Source organism: Sylvia atricapilla, chromosome 3 (assembly GCF_009819655.1).
Source record: "Sylvia atricapilla isolate bSylAtr1 chromosome 3, bSylAtr1.pri, whole genome shotgun sequence".
NCBI lineage: Eukaryota > Metazoa > Chordata > Aves > Passeriformes > Sylviidae > Sylvia > Sylvia atricapilla.
This window is the reverse complement of record NC_089142.1, coordinates 41,214,907-41,238,407: the sequence shown is the minus strand read 5'-3', so window position 1 is coordinate 41,238,407 and position 23,501 is coordinate 41,214,907. Positions and strand designations below refer to the sequence as shown.

The window sequence follows — 23,501 nt, the reverse complement described above, 5'->3', positions numbered from 1 at the left end:
ATCCTCCTATCCTCATAAGATTTTAACTTCTGAGATTATTAGGAAATGCCACAACTGTTGCCAATTTTCCTTCAGCTGCATTAGTTCAAGGTAATTTTTGTGTGTAATTCACAAATGGCATCAGAAAGCTCCAAGAGGAGGCTGTGTTCTGATCTCCATTTCATTGCTATAATCTGGAATAATTCTCTTGACGCTGGATATTTTTGAGTTTGCAGCAATGTCACTGAAATAAGAATCTCTCCTGTGTGCCTGTTTGGATGCCAAAATTTATGCACATTTTCTGTAGAAAATGTTGCTTTTATGGAAAAACCTTTCTGAAATGCTTTGTTATCCATTTCCTCAAATCGAATCACCAGAGGGTATAATCACTCTGTCTATAATCTTTTGTCATACTATAACTGGGTTGATGAAGACAACACAGTTCTCCCAGCAAGGGGAGATCGCCCAAGCTGTTTCAGTTTTTTGACTCAGAGCAGTGAAAGCCTTATAGTGCCATAGTGCTGTCCTGTCATTTTCTTCAAACAGATTTGGGGTATATACATGCAGATGTCTTTGGATTTAATCTATACATTGAACCCAAGAAGGTTTCTCAATGTTGTTTTTTTAGTACAAGAGTAAGTGTTTGAATAATTCAGAAGTCTATAGAAAAGATATGACTGCTGCAGTTGTTTGTATAGTGTTGCTCATCAGGAGAATAGTTTATGTATAAAGTTGGTGACAACGTAACTATAGATTTACAAGGATTTTTGTTGAAATTGCTTCAGGCATATGAATGCTTAGCTGTCATGTATGAAGGTAAATATTTTCCCCAATACCTCTTGATTTTGAATAGATTATTCTTCTTTCTTCAAGAGTGCAGAAGGCAGGACTGATGACAAATAAAACAAACAAATAACAAAAAAGCCAAACAAAAACCAACAAAACAAAAAAAATGAACCAAACACACAAAACCAGAGATAGAGGCTTTTTATTCCTTGACTTTTTTTTGGTTTTCACTGTTTCTATAGTTGGTAGGAGAATATTATACTCCTAAATTTTGCTGCAATTTGTTTTTTAATGGAACTATTCTGGACTTCTCTGAATGGAGTTTGGATCTTCTTTAGTAAAAATTTGTTTCTTAAACAGCACTCACTGTTATGAACTGTCCAGAATTTTGACATTTCTGAGAATTGAGTAATTCAATAAAACTCTCAGTGTTTGGCAAATGTGAAGTCTAAAATGTCTGGATAAGGAATGTTTAATCATGATTTAGAAGGAACATTCCAAAAAAAGCGAAGTCGTAATAATTTTCATAGTTTTTGTGTTAAGGTAACTTTGAGCAGAGGAGATCCTTTAATATAGAATGAATGTACAATTTTTTTCCCTCTCAAGATGCTTCCTTTTAATCTAGTGAACTTTGTCAGAATCCAGGAGAATTTTGCAGTGTTCATTTTGTGTTTAAAGATACTAATATAACTTGAAAGTATGGAAATTTCCCTGGTTTCTGATAGCTGCTGCTACTTAAATACTTATTGCAAGTAAGTATTAACCAGCAAATGTGGTGATAATTTTAAAATAAGACTCTGTAGTTTTCTAAAAGAAGGTGTTTAATTCCAATTAAGAACGTATTTGAAGAAGTCTTATATGGGCTGTGATTCTCTCTTCTAAGACATCAGAGTATAATTTTACCCTTATGGTTTGTTATTTGTCATTTCTAGGAATTCTTCTGACTTCTTAATTTAATTAAAGGACTGGAGCATCTTTCGTGTGAGGAGAATGTGAGAGAGCTGAAGGGGAGGCTCAGGGGGAATCTGACAAGTGTGTATGAATACCTGATGTGAGAATGATTAACAAAGAGCTAGGCTCTCATCAGTGGTGCCCAGTGGCAGCACCAGAGGAAATGGGCACAAATTAAGGCACATGAAGTTTCATCTGAACATAGAAGAGTAATTTTTAACTGTGAGGTGGTCAAATACTGGTACACTTTGCTGAGAGAGGTTATGGAGTCTCCATCCTTGCTGGTAGCTGGAACACAACTGCATAGGTGTAAATAATCCTGCTTTGAGCAGAGAAGGTGAACTGGATGATTTCTAAGTTAAATGACTCTGTGATCTGTGGTTGCTGCTAACAGTGACCTGAATAGCCCATACAATGCAAAAATTGCTTTCAGTTCTAGGCTAGTCACTTGCAGCAGGTAGGATGCTGAAATAAGCTGCGGTTCTCTGGTGCCCTTTGTTATTTGCATCTGTCTAAGATGTTTTACTCCAAACTTCTTTTATAGCACATAACTCTTCAGGTACTACACTCTGGGTGAGATATAATTTGTACTTACTTGAAGAAATTGTAATGCTGATTATGGCCCAAAGCCAGTCATAAGCTCTACTTTGGTACGCTTGTATAATTTTCGTATCTTTGTGTATGCTACTTATTCCTGCGAAAATTGTTCCCTTAAGTCCAATGAAATCTCACTGATATGATTTGGTGCTAAATGGAGCAGATCCAAACATCATGCAGTTTTTCTTTTACATGTTATGAGCCTTTGCTTAAAATGTATATGCACACTTTGAAAGACAACATTTCAGTCTTTGGGGCAGGTAGGAAATTACATTCTCAAATAGTGCTCCTGAGATAATATAAAAATAATTTCACTTTTAAGCTATTTGTATAGTTACATTTTTATTTATTTCTGTTTCTTAATCCTATGAGCTATGACTTTTTTGTGGAAGTAGCAGAATATGAAAAGTATCATCAGGAGAGGGAAGCTGTGGAAATCCCTAGATAAAATCTCTGTTTATTTCTGAGTGTACCTTCAGTAACAAAATAGGATTTACACTGGCACAAAAGTGCATCAAGTGTATAGATACATAATTAGAAAGTGGGGAGACTACTATTCCTAATTCAGAAGGATAGTGGGAATGTATTTATTAAAATATGTATGTGTGTTTATACATACATATAAAAACGTATGTTTGTATGTGCATATGAGTATATATGCGTAGATATGTGTTTTAACCGACAGCATTCCAAAGGACAGCAAAGGGGAACAATGACCTAGAGATAATTTATGTGTTAGAACAAGAGACACGACACCTTCCTATCCTGAATTTCATTTGGTTTATGTAAAAAAGCATGGATTAGTCATACTATTACCAGTTAGATCAGTTAGCTTTTTAACTGTAAGTGTAGTAGAAGAGCTGACTGCAGAATGGGATTTGTTTCACCTGAGATATATAAGGTACTTTGCATAAAATAGTTTTACATTAAAATAAAGCCAATAAGTAGGGAAAATGCTGAAAGCTCAACCTTGGCTTATGGGTGCAATGGATTATCACTAAGATAAATGGGTAGTAATCTTATTACTTTGTTATAATATGACAGAAGATGTCATCATTACAGTGCATTTCTACAAGGTCTTGGTGACTTGCATGACTAAAACTCTATCTTAAGTGCTGATGGTCTGTGCTATTTAGAGCAGACACTGCCACTACTGTGTTGCTAAAGCAATTCTGTTTCTGAGCTGAAGTTTGCCTGCAGACTGAACTGTATGGACTTGTTCATATATATTATTTTATGACTTAAGCAAGTTTGTCCTATTTTTAAATTGCTGTCAGAGCACCAACACACAAATATCCTTCTGAGGAAATCTCTAATTTAGACTATCTTGATCAAGTGTAATCTCATTTATTCATAATGCATTAGTTGTAGCAATAAATTTCATGGGAAACAATTGGAAAGCTTACTGAAGTCAAATCAGGAGGTTTATTCATTCATATCACAGCTGCTTTGAGTGTCATCTGGTTTGTGGAAAGAGTTTCTTCTCGGTGGCTTTTCATATTCATACTTGTGTAAAAATGGTATCATCTTAGGCTTGAAATCCTGTTAGTTGAGAGGAACACTCAGATGGTATTCTACTCAAACTTCCTATGGTTTGTGTTGAATTCTAGGGATAAATCAGCTGTAGAATAGAAGGCTAAAAATGATGCAGCTCATTAATTTTCAGTAAGAAACACTTCCTGCCATCCAGTGGCTACCAGTCCTTTAAGCAAGAAAGGATTTCAGTGGTTTATCTGAAAAGAGGTGGTCTGTAGAAGCCTTAGTTGATGTTTATGCGGCAGAGGGGAAAAAATTATTTTCCATTTAAAAAATATTAGTATGTGCAAAGGACAGTTTAAAAACCTAAATCTTCTAGTACCTTTGTCAAACTGGATTTCCATGCATACTGTTGCATTTCTGTATGCTTCCTTACTATTTTATAAGGGCAAAACCACTGGGTTTGAATTATACACTTGTAATTACTGCATGGAATAAAATGGAATTTAGAGGAAAGATAATATTTTTTCAATTAATAGGGAGTTGTTTTGAAGATGTCTTAGTACCTCCAGAGAAAAAAGAAATATCCTTTCTTATGTAGCTTTTTTTAATCCTTTGTATATTCCTGCAGAGTCAACTTTCAAAGATTATTTGTTGACTGCTTTGGGATTCTGAATGCTGTAAATTGATTAGTGAGTGCTGGCTTGAAAATTAATTAGTGTGTTGAGTGAAAAACTAGGTTCTGGTTCAGAATACTATTATTTTAAGAAAAAAGTACTTCTAGTTCTTAACCAGACTTTTATGTTTTGGTTGTTTTTTGGGAGTATTTTTTTGTTAATTTTTGGTCTGCTCTTAATATTCCTGTTTCAATAGGCTTAGCATCTTTCCAGAAAACAGACTGAAGTTAATTTTTCTAACTTGCTACATAGATTCGTCTGGGTTTTTTTGGAACATCTGGGTTTTTATTGCTGCTTATCAAGTCAGTCTTAATCCATGGTGTTACTATTTTCCAAAAGGGAAAGAGACAGGAAATGATTTTTACGTTTTTAAATATGTATTTATTTTTGCTTACAATCAAATGTGCTAGGGCTATAGTATATGTAATTTCTGCAACATGTAAAGGAAAAAGATGTTTTATGCTGCACACTTAAAGTTTAAGAGAAGCTGGAACAGCATATTTTTACAGGCACTAGCTTAAGAAAACTTAAGATATATTTAAGGATATTAACAATCACTTCACTGTAAGGTGATCTGTATGTGTAAAGCCACGCAAATTCAGCTGTGTGACTGAAAAATTCCTGTCATTCATTTCTGAAGATACTTAGACTGGACTTCATTTAGACAGCAATGTTTCTGCTTTTGTTTGAAAACTGCTTCTTTAAATAGTGTAATACTGTGTAATGTAGTGTTTTATTAGTTTAATTCTGTAATTACTAGTTGTGTTTGTGAGTTTCTCTGTCTAGATCCTTTGTTATAAACGCTGTAAATGCAGTGTTTATAATAGCTTCTAAAAGCAGCTTGATGGAATGGGAGAGAAAAGGAAAAATATAACTGATTACAAAGACCTGTCAAGATATCTCAAAATGAAGTAACAGGCATGTTAGAAACCTAAAATGCCTAAGAGGCCATACAAATAGCTGATTGAACCCTGATAGCACCAAAATATTCTACAGGTCTCCAGAAAAACTATTAATGCTTTATAAGAGTCTCATTCATCAAGATGAAATGAATTTTGAAGATGACACACATTATGTATACAAAACTTGGTGCAAAGGAAATAAGCTTTCTTCCTGTAGCGTTGCAAGCAGAGTAAAGTGTGCAAGAACAGTGACATTGAAAACTGTTGTAATCCTGAAATTTAGCCACTAAAAAACTGAAGAAACTTGATGAAAAGTGCATGAATTAGTTGCATTAGATTCTTCATTTTTCTTCACCAAAGACAAAGGTTAAAAGAGATGTTTAGATATATTTGAGATTTGTCAATCCTACAACTGAACTGAGTTGAATAGTACTTACTTTTTCAGTGAGGCATAGGAAGTTTTCAACTTTTGTGACTGCAGCTTGTTGTGAATTGGAGAAAGGTCTGAACATGAACAATTGCAAGATGGAGATTTTCTCGGAAGCAAGAGAAAGTTTTTACTGAATCCATATGTCTGTGTTTGCAAAATTGAACATTATTGCGTTCCATTGTTTTGCTGCCTCATCTTCCAGTAGAGTAGTCATAGTTTGTCATCTTAGATTTTGAAATGTATATTGTTGTTTTCTTGTTAATGCTGTTTAATTATTAATAGTTCTATATTTTACTGCGTATTAGTTTCGGTCCCACTCTTGAGTTCAGAATAAATAGGTGGTGAAATAGTATGAGGCCAAAGATTTTGATTAATTTTAGCAGATGTTACTGTGCTATAATTTGTTTTCTTTATTAATTCCCTCTTTGAAGGTTGTGTAGAAGTGATACCCTCAGAATAAAAAAATCCTTGGAATAATAAGTGTATTATGACAGGTATCGGAAGATTTGTTTCCATGTGTTCTTTTTCTTATGTGAATGCATAGACACACATATCCAAACATCCGTGAAAAATTCAAGAGATGTGTGTTGTTGTTTTAACAGGTTGGACAACTTGCTTTTAAAGGCATGAAAAGACTAAACCGAATCCAGTCTATAGTTTTTGAGACTGCCTACAACACAAATGAGAACATGCTGATCTGTGCCCCCACTGGAGCTGGGAAGACTAACATTGCCATGCTGACAATCCTTCATGAAATTCGCCAGCATGTCCAGCATGGTGTTATCAAAAAGGATGAGTTTAAGGTAGGAGTTTAAAGAACCAAGTAACAGCTTTTGAACTTGTAAGGTAAAATCTATTATATGTTACACATGAAATATGAAATCAGGAAGTTCTCAAGGATATTAGACTTTTCCAAGTTAAAGATAAGGCTAGTTTTGATTTACTTCATTATTGTTAAAGCTATTCTTGTGTTCTAAAAATCTTATTATGTGAATAAAAAGCTACGAAAATGCAGTTAGCTTTCATGCAGAACCAATTTTCAAAGCGATAAGGCTGTATAAACAAAATCCATTGTCCTTTAAACAGCTGCACACTTAGCCAACAAAGATAACTACTTTTCATATATCACTATTAAGATTTTTCACTGTAAGCGCCTGGCATCATATTTCACAATAAATTGTGATTTGTAATGGTTGCCATGAAACAAACGACATTGTGGGGTTTGCTCATTTATCAAGTGAGTGTTGTTTTGGTGCAGATTGTGTATGTTGCTCCTATGAAGGCTTTGGCAGCTGAAATGACAAATTACTTCAGCAAGCGTCTGGAACCACTTGGCATTACTGTGAAAGAGCTGACTGGTGATATGCAACTGTCAAAAGGCGAAATTTTGCGAACACAGGTATGCTTAATCTTTTAAAATACTGTTCTGTGTGTTTATTTGTACCTTTTCATAGGTACACTGCTCTTCAAGCTCCTTGTAACAGTATTGGTAAGCAGCTGAAGCATTATTACTGCATTATTACTGTAATTACAGTGATTATATACACTGATATAAGTTCAGAATTCAGTAAAAACCATCTTTGAAAAGTTTAAAGGTTGGTCTGCAAATGGTGAGTTCCAAATAAATCCGAAATGCTATTAACAACATTGCTGCAAATATGTTAAAATAACACTTGCCTTCTTTTTTTATTAAAAACAAACAAACAAACAAACAAAAACGAAACCAACAAACAAGAAAACCCCAACAAACAAAAACTGTGGTTTCCTGTTAACGGCTATCTTACTGTTCTTCATTTGTCCTTAAAAAGTATAAGACATCACTAGGTTAAACATTTGAACATTCATAGCAATGAATAAAATTTGTGGGTTTAGCCTTTTAAATAGGACTGCATAAAGGGAAATTAAGAGATTTTGTTTTACAGACAGTTTTTGCCATATTTATTTCAGGTAAATGCTATTTGTGTCAGTGAAATACCATTTTTCCAAAACCTTAAGATACTTTTATACCTGTTGGTGCGTACAGTTCCATGTGATTTCCCTTTTCCCTTCTGCCCTGGTCCAAGAAACAGAAAAGAGAACTGGTTGTATTATCAATATGAACGTTTATAAATGTAATTTGTAGTAATTGTTGATTCAGATCAGTGATATTTTGGCAGTCTTAACTTTGAGGTATTTAACATTTTCATGTCAAATGGAGTGAGAAAAACCCTTCACATAACAAGGATATATGTCAGTATGTAATTAATAATTAGAAGGACCACTGCGGTAGTAATTCAGGATGAAGTTGTGAATAACAATTAGAAGATGCATATGCATACATATTGATACATACAGCCACAATACTGTGGTAGCCAATAAACAGCAAACCGATAATGAGTGACAGTAAAATCACAATACTTTATCAGAGTGACTTTGCAACACCACCTACCTAAAATCCGAGTTTACAAAATAAAAAAAAAATTTAAAAAATAATTAAAAACAAAAAAAGAAACTTTAGTAGGAGTTTTTAGTAATTGAAATTATTTAGATACACCAAATTACCATTTTAAATTGTTTCCTGTTTTCACAGTACTTTTCAGCTAGGGCACATAATCAAGTAGATCATGGTTTTAATGGAGAGAGATAATGTGTAATCACTGCTGAAACGGAAAGTGACAGTAGAAAAGCCTGCTTTGAATGTAAGGACAAAGCTGGATGAACAGAATGAATGTAGAATAGAAAAGTGCTATTTACACTTGCTCTTCTAGTTAGCAATACAATTCTTACAATCTCACCTCATTATTAGTACTCAGCTTACATCCAGTAAAAAAAGTAAGGGAACAAAAGAAGCAAAAAATCTTGCAGACTTCATTTAATTTTTTTTTATGGGAAACAGTTTACAAAGCTGAAATTTACTACTTAAGTAATGGGAACTTATTAATATATACAGAATATTAACTTAGAGGAACTTAGTAACTTGAGTGTAGGAAGACTATCTGCTTCATCATGTTCTTTTATTTCAGTCCAGAATGTTATTACTAGCACAATTCTTAAATTTGTTGTGGAAAAGAGGCTAAAGCAGATTGATGTATAAAACTCAAGAAGAAATAGAGAAGGGAGGATGTGGGTAATTTTTTTTCCCCTGTCGTGGACTCATCTCATTGCTTTGGAATTAGCTCTTTTTTTGCCTGAAACTTACCTTCAAGGAATTTCTACACATTTCTACATATGTCATAGTATGGAAACACCAATCTGAAGTGTATTTGTAGTTTTGAAACCTTTGGGGGGAGAGTGGAGATGGAATAAAAATGGTCTCCATTTGGAGGAAAAATTTGGAAGCCACTATATTTGTGACCCAAAACTGAGTTTCTACGTTTTGAAAGAAACTATAGTTAAAGTGTTGATCAATTTCAGTTTTGCTTTTGCTCAAAGTCTTATGTCTTTGGTCTTCAAAGCATTGGGAAGGTTAAAAGGAAAAAAAATATAAAGGCTAAAATTCTGGGACAGTGAGATAACATTTTTTTTCTCTTGTTTGTCATAGCTAGTCAGTCTTATGATTAATCAGAAATGTAGAAGGTGAGGATGAGAGATGATGCCAATCCAAGAGTTACCAGAGTAATTGCTGCCACCCTTCTTGAAGATTCTGTAGCCCAACAATGTGCGATGTTTTATTGCTACATAACAAAGTGCACAGCAAATATGTAGCATATTATAAACTGAGGAAAGAGCACTTGCTTGTGCTGGGTCTTGCTTATTACTCTGTATATATATTGTTTTCTATGAAAACTCATGAGCTTTCTTTGCTCAACTAGGCACTTAAAACCACTTCATCCAAGCTGGTTTCTTTCAGCATTTTTTACCCTATATTAAATTGATTTTTGATTCCAAACTTCATTTTACTTGTCGGCTTCTCTAATGCCTACATTTCTCAGAAAGGAATACTCTGATAGGTGTTGCTGCTTTATTTATAGTTTCAGATTTGCTTTGCCAGTCATTGCTCTGTTTTCTAGCCTTTAGTATTGTAAGTAATGAAGTACCTTTGTTTAACAGAAAAGCAAATTTTCCTGTAAGAATTCAGTGGGTAGATGCATGCACAAAGTTTGTATATACAGGAACAGTATATATCATATGGGGAGTAAAAGGCAGAAAGTAGGACCATCAGCCAAAGTAGATGCTGGTATTTCAGGCTGGATAATTGTTTCAAAAGATCTCAGCTGATACTTCTAGGCAACTGAAGGCCTGATACATATCTCCTGTGACAGTTGTCTTCTGCCCCTTTTTCTGAGCAGTTGCATTTTCACCATCTTTATTTTTGTCATCAGGTGAATCAAATCAATCACAGTGAAAGATGTAAAAACAAGGTGATTGTCAGGTATTAGTTAGAAGCAGTGCTTCAGTGACCATCCTGATAATTTTCTGCTTCCTTTCCATCCTGCTTGCTTCATCCTTCATACTTTGCCTGTATATATTTAAAGATGTTTATTTTGCAAGTTATTACATGTAGCTGTTGTGCTTATCCTGATGAGGAAAAATTGCTTTATCTGACAAATTGGTAACTGTCGCCCTTCTCAGGAATTCAACCTTAATGTACAGTGGGAGCTACCTCTCTTTTTTTTTCTACAAATATTTTTGAAGATATAAATGCTAGCCAAAAAAAGGTAATGAGGAATTTAAATTTTCATTCCCTTTATGGTGGAGTAAAATCTTTTAAATATTTTTGAAAAATTCCAATTAAAAAGGTCACATTTTTTTCCAGCGATAACTCTATCTGTGCTTTCCATCCTGTCATTTTTACCCATCCAGAAGGTAGCTTTGTTTCTTGCTGCTCCATACTTCTATAGTATTATACATGATATGATTTTACCTCCATGCTATTATTGAATGTTTGTTAACATTACTATGGTTCCAACACACTTAGAAAGCTTTTAAAATAAGTTATATTGTGAAAGCAGGCTAATTTCCCCAGCCTATAGACCTCTACATATCTCTGTTTCTTCAGTCTCATGTTGTTGGAGTCAAAGGGATGCAGGTAGCAGGAAAAGGAGATTTACTTTTAAATAAATAGTATGAGAAAATGAATCTAACTGTAATTATGTGAATAGTTCTGATACTTTTGAACTATTGAGTATTTTTTAACTCTTTAGGAATATAGACTTTTTTCTTAAAAGAAAAGCATTTCTATTTTTGTTATGGTTCTTCTTCACCAAAAAAGATTTATACAGAAAGTAAGGCCATTCATTTAAACCATACTATCAGATTTTCTGTAATGTTTACATAGTACTCAAGTACTTCAAGTTTCACAGAAAGAGCTGTATACATTTACTGAACTGCAACGCTAGGCCTGTCAACATGGGCCTGAAAAACATCACAGAAATAGACATCTCCAAAACTGCCAGGTTTCTGCTGGATCTCTTTATTTTTTCTGTCACAGATTTGATAGAAATTAATCTTGTGTCTGATTAAAGAAGGGGGGTTTATCAGAAGCAAATCAGAAGCTGTATCTGACCTTGGTCTGCTTTCATCCTAATGTGTTTCTAAAACATTCCTTCTTAATGAAGGAAGGAGGTGGGAAAACTGTAGGAGCATTCACCCATTAAAAAATAACCAACTAAAACAAACCTAAACACAAAAAAGCAAACAAACAAAAAACCTCCTTCATTCTTTGTCGCTAGATGGACACGAAAAACTACGCTCAAACCGTCCAGTTGTGAGGACGAGAAAGAAGGAAGTTCATTTCGGGATGAGGGTTTAAATAGCTTTTGGGGTTTGATTAGGGGTTGGGGGACAAGCTTGACACCTCTCTGACCCCACTGGTGAAACCAGAAGTCCATCAACTTTTCCTTCCTCTGGGAAGAAATGCATGATTTATAAAACATCACTCTTTATTTATGATACAAGGGAGAAAACTCCAGAATGTAAACATCAGAAGGCTGAAAAATCAGGGCGATAATTCTTTATGAACCAAAAAATTCCATGATGTTCAAGAGATCTAATTCAAAGTTTACATTTTTTGCTGTCATGTCTGGGTAATTAAGAAAGTCCTGCTAAACCTGACTTACACTGTTAGAAAATGGGCAGCTGGCTGTCATAATTATTCTCTTCCCAGTAACCTGTATAAACTAAAGTTGCGTTGTTTCAGAGTTAATTCTTCACATTAGTCACAGTTTAGATGAAAATTATCTTCACATTTTGCTAAGAAACCATGCTTCATAGATTTTGAAATAAACTTTATTTTGCCTAGTGCCAAACATGTTGATCAGTTTAAAAACGTGAATGATTTCCAGGCACCCAGGTCATAGCAGAAGGAGGGGAGTAGGTGCTCCAGGCACTGGAGCAGAGATTCCCTCACAGCCCATTGAAGAGGCCACGGTGGAGCTGATGTCCCCATTGCAGCTCTTAGAGGACCCCACACTGCAACAGGTCAATGGTGCAGTAAAGGAAAAGGTGGCCCATGGAGAGCTCATGCAGGAACTGACTCCTGGCAGGAGTTGTGCCTATGGAAATGACCCATGTTGGAGCAGTTTGTGAAGGTGTATGCTGTTATAGGGATCCACAGCAGAGTGGGGAAAAAGTATGAGGAAGGAATGTCTGAGATGAAATTACAGACTGACTGTAACCCCCATCCCTGGGATGCAGAGAACTTGGGAACAAGCAGTGAAGTTGAGCCTGGGGAGAAGTGGGACTAGTAGGAAGAGGTTCTTAGGTTTTGTCTTTGTTTCCTCACTATCGTGCTCTATTTTTAATTTACAGTCATTTTCTCCAAGTCAAGTCTGTTTTGCCTATGGCAGTAACTGGTACATGACCTCCCAGTCTTTTATCTTCACCTGTGCACTTTTCTATCTTGCTTTCTTCCCCGGTCCAGGAAAGAAGGGGAAGTGAGAGTGGTTGGGTGGGCATCTGCCAGCTGCGATGGTTGACCTTCCACAGTTAGTTCTAGCTCAGTTAGTGTTAGGGGTTTTTTTAATTATTTTTTAATTTTTTTAAATGAGGTTACTGCTTTCATTGGTGATTTAATTTTGGTATTTAAAATCCAAGTGAATTTGGTTTAGTTTATTGCAAATTTTATTAGCTTGTGATTTTTCTATTTCACTTTACCCAGGTATTTATACTTGAAGAGTAGTTTAGAACAAGAGGGCAATTCTTATTGAAAAGCGTGAGTAAATACAACAGTATAGGTGCTATCTTTGTAAACAGTAGTGTTGTAAATGAAACGAGAATTTGTGTAAGCTGCATTTGCATTGGCAAATACATTTGTCTGATTACTGAAAATAATGCTTTTCTTGACGAAAGGAAATAGCCTGGAGGACCTAATGTATTTTGACATCTCAAAGGTTAGCTGATTAATTATACTTTTGATGGGAAGACAGAAGTGAGAAGTGAAGCAGAGACCACAAAAGCATTAGAGCTGAATAGGGCAAGTAGTTCTAAGAACGACAAAAAGCATCAGGACCTCTGAGTAATATGGATGATCACTCTGATAGATTCTGTCAGCTGATAGACTCTGATATTAAGTCATGAAGGCTTTATTCCCTATTGGAATCTGATACTAATAAAATGGAATAATGCTTTTTTCTCAAGTTCTTAACTGCAATATAAAACTAATCAAGTCCAAAACTATTTGAAGCAAAAAAGGGCTGTAAAGTTGAGGTGCCTGCGGTTTCATCTACAGCTTTATTTTTCTCATATAATGTTTCTCATTTCCTGCACTTTAATAGGTGCTTCTAAGTAAAAGCAAACAGTGAGGTTGATTCCTGCTACTTTTCCTGTGTACTTTTTATTAAATTTTAGAGCATTATAATCTGTGATATTCTGCTATGTATGTGCTTCTCATTTCATGGATATACAAAGCCCATTGTTAGAGGCTGAATATGCATATACTGTGACTTTTCTAATTCACAAAGTATGTGAGAAAGTGATTCTTTACAGTAGTAAAGATGATGTCGTCTTGACATGCATATCACTGTACTCATACAAAAATGTTTCCATTTGTAAGAAAGAATTATGAATGTTTTTAATTCAGAATATTGACAGCTCTTCTCCCATAGCAGTAATTCACAGGATATTGTATTGTACTGCATTTTAACAGAAATCAACTGTAGAACACTGATTTTTTTTTTAAAGGTCGATATTGTCAATTGCTATCCCATTTGTATTACCACAGAATTTTGTGAGAATTATATGAAGAACTTACACTGAAAATTTGCATAGAATGTGCAATCTAAAGTGTCTTTGAAGATAGTGCTATTTTATTTTCTTGTCTCTTGGTGCTTTGTCCCTATCTAATCTCTTTTTTACTTATTCACTATGTTTGTTCCATCCCTGTAAGCACTTACTCTGATGTTAGTCTTCTCTAAGTGGCCTTCATCTCCTATTGCAAGCCATTGGTTTTTTTACTTGCAGTTGTTGCAAACATCTGTATTATTGTTGACTTTAGATACCAGTCTGTTTCCTTCCAGGAACAAAATGGTGCTTTGGATGTGTTAGATGTAAAAAAATCTGCAAATCTCTTTTAGTATGAGGAGTTGAACTTCCATGAAGGGGCCTTCCGAAGTGATCCAGAGATTATAAAGCTCGCTGATACTGAAAAACCCTGTGCTTTTCAAGTTGTTCATTTCAAAAATAGAGTTTAACCTGGTTAATATTCCCTCTTCCAGTATGCCTAGAATGTAAAGTAGTGCTGGATTCTATGCACACCCCTGGTTTCAATAGCAGAATAACTTCTTTTGATCAAAATTTGGACTGAGACAGGAAGATCTCAAAATCTAATTTAAAAGAAAGAAAGAAGAAGGTACTTGCCTCTCTTTTGAGAGAAGTTCCTGAATATTCCTTAGTACAACCTTGCTGAAAGAAAACTTTCTTCTGAATTTTCAAAGTTATGCACAATCTAAAAGAAGTCTTTCTTTCTCTAAATGAGGTTAAGCCTTACCTTTCAAATGAGAGAAATATAGTGAAATATTTAGAACAGAAATCCATGCTAAAGTGGAGGTCTGAGTCAAGAAGGATCAAAATCTTTTTTATACAGTTGGATTTCTGTGTCGCAAAGTTATCTCCACACTAGAATTTCCTTTGTTTCTGAAGTTCTCATAGTGTGCAAAATTTGGCTACCTGCTTCATTGATCATGCTATCTTCAGGGAAAACAGTGTTTAAAAAACTGTCCACTATCCAGGATCTCTTGGAGGCAAGGATTCTTGATGACACACCACAGACTGTTCCTTTTTTTTTTTTTTTCCTGTATTGCTTTTAATTTTTTTTTTATGTAATGCTGATATGCCCATCTAGCTCATCTCTGGAACAAGTTTTCAGTTTTTTAGTACTTTAGTGTTATCTCCTGATCTTTAAAGACAAGGAAGCTCTTTTTCTGTGGGTACCATTTTTATGAAGGCTATGGGTTTCCCAGTTTTCTTATTTCTTTACACCAACTTGGGGAAATAGTAAAGCATGTGAAAACTATTGATGTTAAACAGCAGAGAGGTAACTTTGGGCCTGTGATGTTAATTGTTGGACTGAACTCTTTAACCCTCAGAAATAAAGGCAGTAAGCTCTGCAACATCACATGTAGGATTCTTGATTGTCTCTGATGATGAAACCTATTAGGAAATAAATAAAGTTTGACTTTTATAAGAGATTGCTGGATATTTTTCCAGTGGCTTCAGTCAATAAGCTTGTTGCTTAGTTGAAATGTTGTCTGCATTGTTTCTGTTGTTTTTGTTGCTGGAACAACTGCATTGCTTTCTGAGGCTGATGTTATCGTTCTATGCTTTCAGCACTGTACTTCTTTTTTTTTTTTTGGTCTCAGTCTTCCAGTAGCCTAGTGAAATTGTTGGAAGCCCTTCTGATTTATGACTCTTCTATTAATATATGTGCCTGTCTGTGACAGCTAAGATTTTGCCAGTGGGGCAAAGTACTTATACATCATCAAACAGTAGCAGTTTGAATAAAAAATAGTAGTCCTTTATAAGGAACTGAAGGTGCTATCTGTGACCTAAATTCGTTTCTGTATTTATGACAGATTTTACTAAAATCAGTCTTCTGTGCATCAGAAATTAGAATCACTGCTCTTCCGATATGCATTTACATTTTATTTGAAGTAATTTACTTCTGAAATAGATACAGTTGTTTATTTTGCTAACATGCCTACTTGCTTGTTATAATTGCATAATCTGTAGAGTTTTAATGGAGGCTTTTACTAACCTACTTTGTGAATAATAATCAAATGTCTCATTCTATGATAAAGTGTGTAATTGACTGGCATTCTTTGCTATGACTCACTTGGCTAAAATCTTTATTTTGCTTGGGCGGAAAGGTGGGAGTTAATTTTTGGTTTAGCAGTAAAAACCTAGGTGAAATGATGCCAGATAAAATTACAGACATTTTGAACAAAAGGAAAAAATTTGTTGTATGTATCCTGTAGTTAAAAGATATAAGGTGGGTTGTTTTGTAATTGCATTCTTGGTGGCGTGTTCCCTTTTATTGGAAGTAATTATATTCATGCCTAACTTGGCTATTAGAAGTTTTTTTAAACTGTTTTAAAACCAGAAGTTTTGTGTGTTTTTAAATTTTTTTTTCCCTATAAGTGATAAACTATTTGGCGTTGTACTTCGGCAGTTAAATGAACAAATATGAAAACTCAATTTGGATGAATAACCCTTGCTACAAGTATATACTCTTGGTTTTTTTTCTTTTCCTCTCCAGTGGGCACATTTTTTCATTACTTTAGGCTTTATCAGGGCATATTCGCTTTTAATATATCTGTACTTTATGCACTTACATAAATCACTGTCTCTGAAGCGGTTTAATATTAAAAATTGTGCTGGTTTTGGCTGGGATAGAGTTAATTTTCCTCATACAGCTAGTATGGGCTGTGGTTTGCATTTTTGCTGGGAATAGTGTAAATGACACAGGGTGTTTTTGTTATTGCTGAGCAGCACTTTCAGAGAGTCGAGGCCTTTTCTGCTTCTTACCCACCCCACAAGCAAGAGGACTGGGAGTGCACAGGGAGTTGGGAGGGGGACACAGCTGATCCCAACTGACCATGGGGATATCCCAAACCCCAAAGCTTAGAGCTGGAGGAAGGAAGGGGACATTCGGAGGAACCATTTGTATTCCCAAGTCACTGTTAGACATGATGGATCCCCTGATCACCCACTGCCAATGGGAAGTGGTGAGTGAATTCCTTGTTCTGCTTTGAATTCCTTGTGTGCACAGCTTTTGCTTTACCTATTAAACCCTTTATCTCAACCCTCACTTTTACCGCATCCCACCAGAGGGGACTGCACAAGTGGCTGTGTGGGGCTCAGTTGCTGGCTGGGATTAAACCATGACACAATGGAACTTAAAAGTACTAGGGTACAAATATAAAAACAAACACAAACAAAAAAAAACCAAAAATAAAACAAAACAAAAAAAAAAATCGTGGTATGGAAACACCATTGTTCCAGGCTGCAGGAATGCTGTTGCTCTTTGGTTGTATGGCTAAGACCAACAGTGTCACCTACAGGTGAATCAAGTAGACTTCTTAGTTTTTCAAGCTAAGTGGAGCTATCAGACGCACAAGATAAGTTAGTTATTGAAAATGGGAAGATCTGATTGAATTTCCAGTTAATATCTTCAATCAATTTTGTTGCCTATTATTTTTATGAAATTAGGTGCAAATACATAATTCAAAATATTTTTGTAAGCAGTACTAGCTGAAAAAAAATTGAAATAATTTTTAATGTGTATAAAAGTGATTATTGTTAATATTCTGCCTATTTGCTATTTAAAGTCAAATTGCACTGAAAATACATGTGATTTATGACATTAAATACATTTAGTGTCTGTTTTTATAGAAGTCAAAATTAATTATTTGTCAATGATTAATCTCAATTCATTGTGGCAGGATGTTGCAGAAGTGAATAGGAAGTAAAATGTTAAAAATATGGCATTGAAAATATCAAATTAATAAACATTTTTAAAACTTGTGTCTGTAAAAGATTGCTCTTAGATTATTGCATCTGTTACTACCATACAACAGATATTAATGATGCTGAAGTTTTTCTGAAAATAGAACACAAACCTTAATGTATGTTAAGAGAGAGAACTTGTTCTTTAGTCTTTTTTTAAGGATTCATCATCTTTCTTTCTCTGTTGCCTGATTTGTAATTAAATTATTACTTTTTAAAAGGCCCTTCTTCACTTCTGCATGACTGGGACTAGTTGAATCAAATTCTGTCTTGACATGAGGGATTTTTAGGTGTCTTGCTGCAGTGATGTGACCATCCAGTGACAACTGAATCACAAGTTGCAAAGTACTTGTAATGTTTTAAACTAGATTGTGAGAGGCATATTTTAATCTAGAGGCATAATTACAGAGGCCTCTCTGTAATAAAGATGTGTGACTGTGGGAAGAAGAAAGCCTGGCTGGAGCTGCTGAGTTTCTCTTACTTCCTCGACAGAATGATGAAGCTCCTGAGGGGAAGCTGTCTTTGAGCATTCTATTCTTTCTATTACTTTTATATTATTTATTTCCTTTTATTCCACTCAAGTGGGAGATATATATAGATATATGAATGGCGCTGTGTTGACTAGTCAGCTGTTGCATTTAGAGACCCCAGTGTAAGATGGTTAGTTTACATAAGATTCAGTAATAGATTTGAGACTGTTTCTTTTGCCTTCATAGGTGCCAGCTTTGATGTGTGCTGGTTTTACTCTGGCTTTTTGTCATTTAAGAAAATACGTAAGACAGTGAAAACTAAATGTTACTGCTTCATGTCAAAGGTACAGTTCTAAGCACACAAGCTCTTTGCCACTCCTTCCACTTTCTTGGTCTTGCTTTTCTGTGTTTCAGGCTGTCCCTCTTATACTTGCCAAGTTGCATTTACTGCTACATCTTTCAAAACAAATGTAATGCTGATTGGGCAACCTTGGCATTGGGGTGTGGGAGAGAGGGAAGAATTTAGTCTAGTAGAAAGTTTCAAAGACTTTTAATTCAGTTGTGTGCTGATATACAAAAATTATAGATCCAGTTTTATAGCTGTAATATGTTCAGTGAGCTCAATACCTTTGTGTCATGCAGCATGATTCTTGAGTTGAAGTCTTCACTTAATGTTCTTCAGAAACTGCATTGTGTGTAAGGGTATTATATGTAATGTAGCACATTACAGCAATATTTTCTACACTCCATTGTAAATGACCTAGCAAGTGGTACTAATAAGTCCAATAAGCTACTTCAGTATTTTCCTGTGAGGAAACAAAGCAATTTTGCAGATGGTACAAAACTGGGAGGAGTGATTGACAGATCAGATGGTTGCACAGTCATTCAGAGTGACTTTGACAGGCTGGAGAAATGGGCCAACAGAGATTTCATGAAACTGCAGAGTTCATGCCATGCCCTATACAGGAGTGGGGGAGTAATTTTATGAACCCATCCAGGCTGGGGGCTGGAAAGCAGCTTCCCAGGAAAGATAATGGATATTCTGGTGGAAAACAAACTGAATGTGATCCAACAATATCCCTTTCACTCTGACTGTGTTTCAGAAGGGTGTTGCCAGCAGCTCAAAGGAGGTGGCTGTTCCTCTCTGCTCAGCTCTGGTGAGACACATGTGTGGAGATGCGTCCAATTCTGGGCTCCCCTTTATGAGAGGAACATACTAGAGCAAGTCTGGCAAAAAGGCATGAAGGTTATTGAGGGATAGAACATCTAACACATGAGGAGAGGCAAAGCAAGCTGGGGTCACTCAGTCTGGATATGAAAAAGCTAAGATAGGTATGATCTGAGTACATTGTGTATTTATGTGTGAAGAAAACTGAGCTGGATCTCAGCAGTTTCCAGGGAGTGCAAAAGAGGCAGTGGGCACACATTGCAATGAAGGAAATGCTCTGTAAATGTGAGACTTTTTTTTTTTTTTTTTGCCTGTGAGGGTGGTCAGACACTGACAGTTCATCTAGACAAGCTGTGGAGTCTTCAAAGACTTTAAATATCACCTGAGAGATCCTGGATATGTGTCTGTATGCAGTGTTCAGCAGACTCCTCTAGGTGATGCTGATTTCAGGATTGGATTGGATTGGATAGGATTGGATTGGATTGGATTGGATTGGATTGGATTGGATTGGATTGGATGGTCTCCAGAGGTGACTTCCAACCTTATCCTTGCTGTAATTCTGTGGAAATCAAAACTAGTCTGTTTTGATGGAATTGCCTGTCTGATATTTACTGCATGTATCAGTGAAAGATAAGCAAGGATGGTTTTGGACACTATTCTGCCTGTTAGAATGTTCCCGTGTAATCATTAAAGATGACATTTTATCAGAAAATGTTCAGATTTTCTTTTCTAGTGATGAAATGCAAATAAGCATTTTTCTTTTCACATTTTTATATGTAAAATTAAGACTAAAAATCCATAAAATACTGTCTGAATGTTAAATTGTCTGAATGTTAAATTGTGAAGTACAATGAATTTCAGTAAGTAACAATAAAGAATGCCTCAGTTTAAGTTCTTAAACTAGTATCAGAGAATCTGAAATTGAAGCACTTTTTGGTATGAGCTAACTTCTCATCTGCATATGATTAACTAAGAAACTTATTAAAAACACCAAGTAAAATATAGGTTTTGTCTCAGGCTTCTTTGTTACTGAGGATCTTCAGTGAAAGTTGGAGGAAAGTAATTTTCAGGAGTCTCTATTACCATTAATATTTTATCTATGAAGAATTTAGAAGAATGATTTACTTCTGTTTGGTTTAATGGTCTTTTATAGCTGAAAAGATTCTGTGCAAAAGATGTCTACACGTCTTTAAAATTACTTAGTAACTGTTTTGCACTTCCAAATACTTTTTTAAGAACAGTAAATTTTACAGGATGAAAACGCAGTCTTTTATAGTTAATGCAAATGATGCATTAAGTTAGACCCTTTTCCCAGAGTACAATTTAAATGTACTCAGAAGTCCAATTATCTTTGATTTAGATGTAAAAATTGCAGAATAACAGCTGTGCCTGCTGAGTGACTATTCCTCTGCAAAAAGATAGCTCATTTGAGCAGAGTTGAGGGCAGGTTGCTCAGGGAATGTTTGCCTCTTTTGGATCTTTTTCAAATTTAACTGCTTCTGGTCAGTTGAAAGTACAAGTAAATTACAAAAGAGCATCAGGGGAATTGAGAATTTATATCCTCTAAGTTGTTATTTTGTACATAACAGAGTATCTTAGGTTGTCTAGCATTTATTGTGATTCATTTGTGGCACAAACCCCAGACATTATACTTCAAATTAGTGCTTACAAATATTGCAGATAATAATGCCAAATTTGACTGCATTTAGAATGCAGCTTTTTCTATACCACATCAAAGAAAAATTTTAAGCACTTCCAACACTGAAGAATCACTTTACATGCAATAACTATAATAAAATGTAGTCTAATTTACAATAAAATTAGAATATATGTAATATTAATATAAAGTATCCTTATAACAAAAACCATTTTGGTATCATGAAGTGCCTAGTGGTGTACATTATAGCACACAGTACTAGCAGAGTATTTGTTAGTAGCATATTAAACTACTAATAGAGAGTAGAATATATTATCTAGGCTATATGTTATACGTAGCTACTTAAGTTACCTATTATTGAAATTTGAAAGGTGTTTTTTGTTTACGTTGTAAGCTGATCTTAAAACTATACAAAATAGTGTGAGAATTAATCTAATTTGTCCTGCTGAGAAAACTAATATATATATATTTCACTGTTGATAAATACTACTCTAATTTCATTTTACAACACCCTGATAATGGGGCTTTCCTAAACTTCCTGGTAAATCTCATTCAGGGCTTACCTGTCTTCTTTGTTAGAAGATTTATTTCTTTTAAATGGAAACCTATTTTCAGCCTAAATCCTAATCAATTTTTTTTACCATTTTCCTTACCTGAATGTCTGTCTTCCCCAGTCACCGCTGTTTGCTTTTCAAAGTCTCTTGCAGTTGTAGTTATCTCTGTTTAGACACATTTATTTAGACTAAGCATCAGTTTATTTAAACTTTTTGTAAAGGTCATGCTTCATTTATGTTTAGTCATTCTCATTTTTCACTTCTGGACTCTCAGTTGGTTTGCGCTTCATGAAATAAGCCCAGAACAGAATGTATTGCCCCAAGATCACACTGCTGCCACGCAGAGTGCAAGGTTTATTTAGCATGTCCAAATAGCAGCATTTCTGCTTCAAGGTTTCAATTTTAGCATTAGGGTGTATTTTTGGTTATGTGCAAACTGATCTACTCTTCCTCTTTTCGCTGTCCAGCTATTGCCTTGCCAGTTGTTTTACATCCTGCATTTGTTGGATAATTATTCCTAAGGGTCAGATGCATCTACTTTGGCTTTAGCCATGTAGGAGCTAGGCAACTGGTCTGAACTGGTTGCAGAGACTTGTAGGGAGAACACAACAGAGAAAAGACTTCTGAGGCTGGTTCATACTTGGATTAATTGAACCAGCTAGAGGGAGCCTAGACATCTAATTTTGATTTTCTAAATTAACAGGTAAGATAGGTAAGATAAATCCTATCCTTAGTGTAGAATATTGAAATTATATTACTGACACATGCATTAATGCATCTGTTCTATAAGATGCATTTAAGACATTTTAAAATTCTTACTCCATCCTCCAATGTGTTTACAGCTCTGTCCAGCACAATATGAATGCAATGTTTAGTGGATATAATCTGTAGTCTATTACTAGGATTATTCATGAAAATATGCAATGGTATTGAGGTGCATGGACTCCTGTGGAACTCGGCGTGATTTGATCCTGTCATTACAACAGCCAAGTGTTAATATTTCCTCTCAGTGCTTGAAGAATCCTGCTGAAATCCAAAGGGCATGCTTGTTCTTAGCTAATGTAACCAGAGAATATAAATCTGATAATCTTGCTGTAGGTCTGTTACAATCACCTTCAACACTGGTTATCATTCATATTAGCAGACATAATTTCCTCTGGAGTGTAAACAGGAAAGGAAAATTTTGTGAAATCACATTTATACACAAGCAAATGAATTGGTGTTTGAGTTGTCGTTTTGTAAACAGGTGTCACAAAATGGACTGCTAATGGAGTATCTGTTTAATATCAGCATCTCAGCTGAACCAAGGCCTTTTTCTCTTCATCTTACACTTACTATGTCTCTATATCAATGATTTGCATTGATTCTTGGAAAAAACCTGATTAGAAACAAAACCACAAACTTGTTCCCTCTTGCATACAAATCTGTGATAGAAAATTAAACTGTTGAGTAAAGGTGTGTGAAAAAGGATACTTGAAATAAAATGTCACTGTTGCCCTTTGGTCCTTTTTCACGTAATGTTGGGTTAATCCACATCTTGGGGCTTGACAGGAGCAGGACAGTAGGGAAATATCTGGCTAATCTTGAAATATAAATAAATAAATCAAAGGTTATCCTTATGTCAACAGAAGTTATTCTGAATCTTTTAATATTTACAGTTAATGAGATACAGGGGATCCCTGTGAAGAGTCTTAAAAGCATACATGTATAAATAAATTGAAAAAACTGGGAGCTGAGGTACTCTTTTATATTTGTCTCCTGAAGCTGTGCAGCCAGAGCCTAAAGTTTCCTTGTAGAACAGAGGAGTAACAACTTTGAAAGCCTCTTCCTTGCAGCTATGAAAGAAAAAATGAAAAAAAAAAAATAAAACCCTTACAAACCCACAATTATCAAACAAAACCACCAAGCAAGCAATAGCATTGGATTTCTCAG

At 35.1% G+C, this 23,501-nt stretch overlaps 1 protein-coding gene across 1 annotated transcript in view; it reads left to right on the top strand.

Moving 5' to 3' along the window:
* The window catches only part of ASCC3 (activating signal cointegrator 1 complex subunit 3), a 249,565-nt gene that overhangs the window by 60,165 nt on the left and 165,899 nt on the right, over positions 1 to 23,501 (top strand). The window contains exons 9-10 of the mRNA XM_066315184.1: positions 6,401 to 6,601; positions 7,057 to 7,197. Of these exons, the coding sequence (XP_066171281.1) occupies positions 6,401 to 6,601; positions 7,057 to 7,197 (342 nt within the window). The remainder of the gene's footprint in view (positions 1 to 6,400; positions 6,602 to 7,056; positions 7,198 to 23,501) is intronic.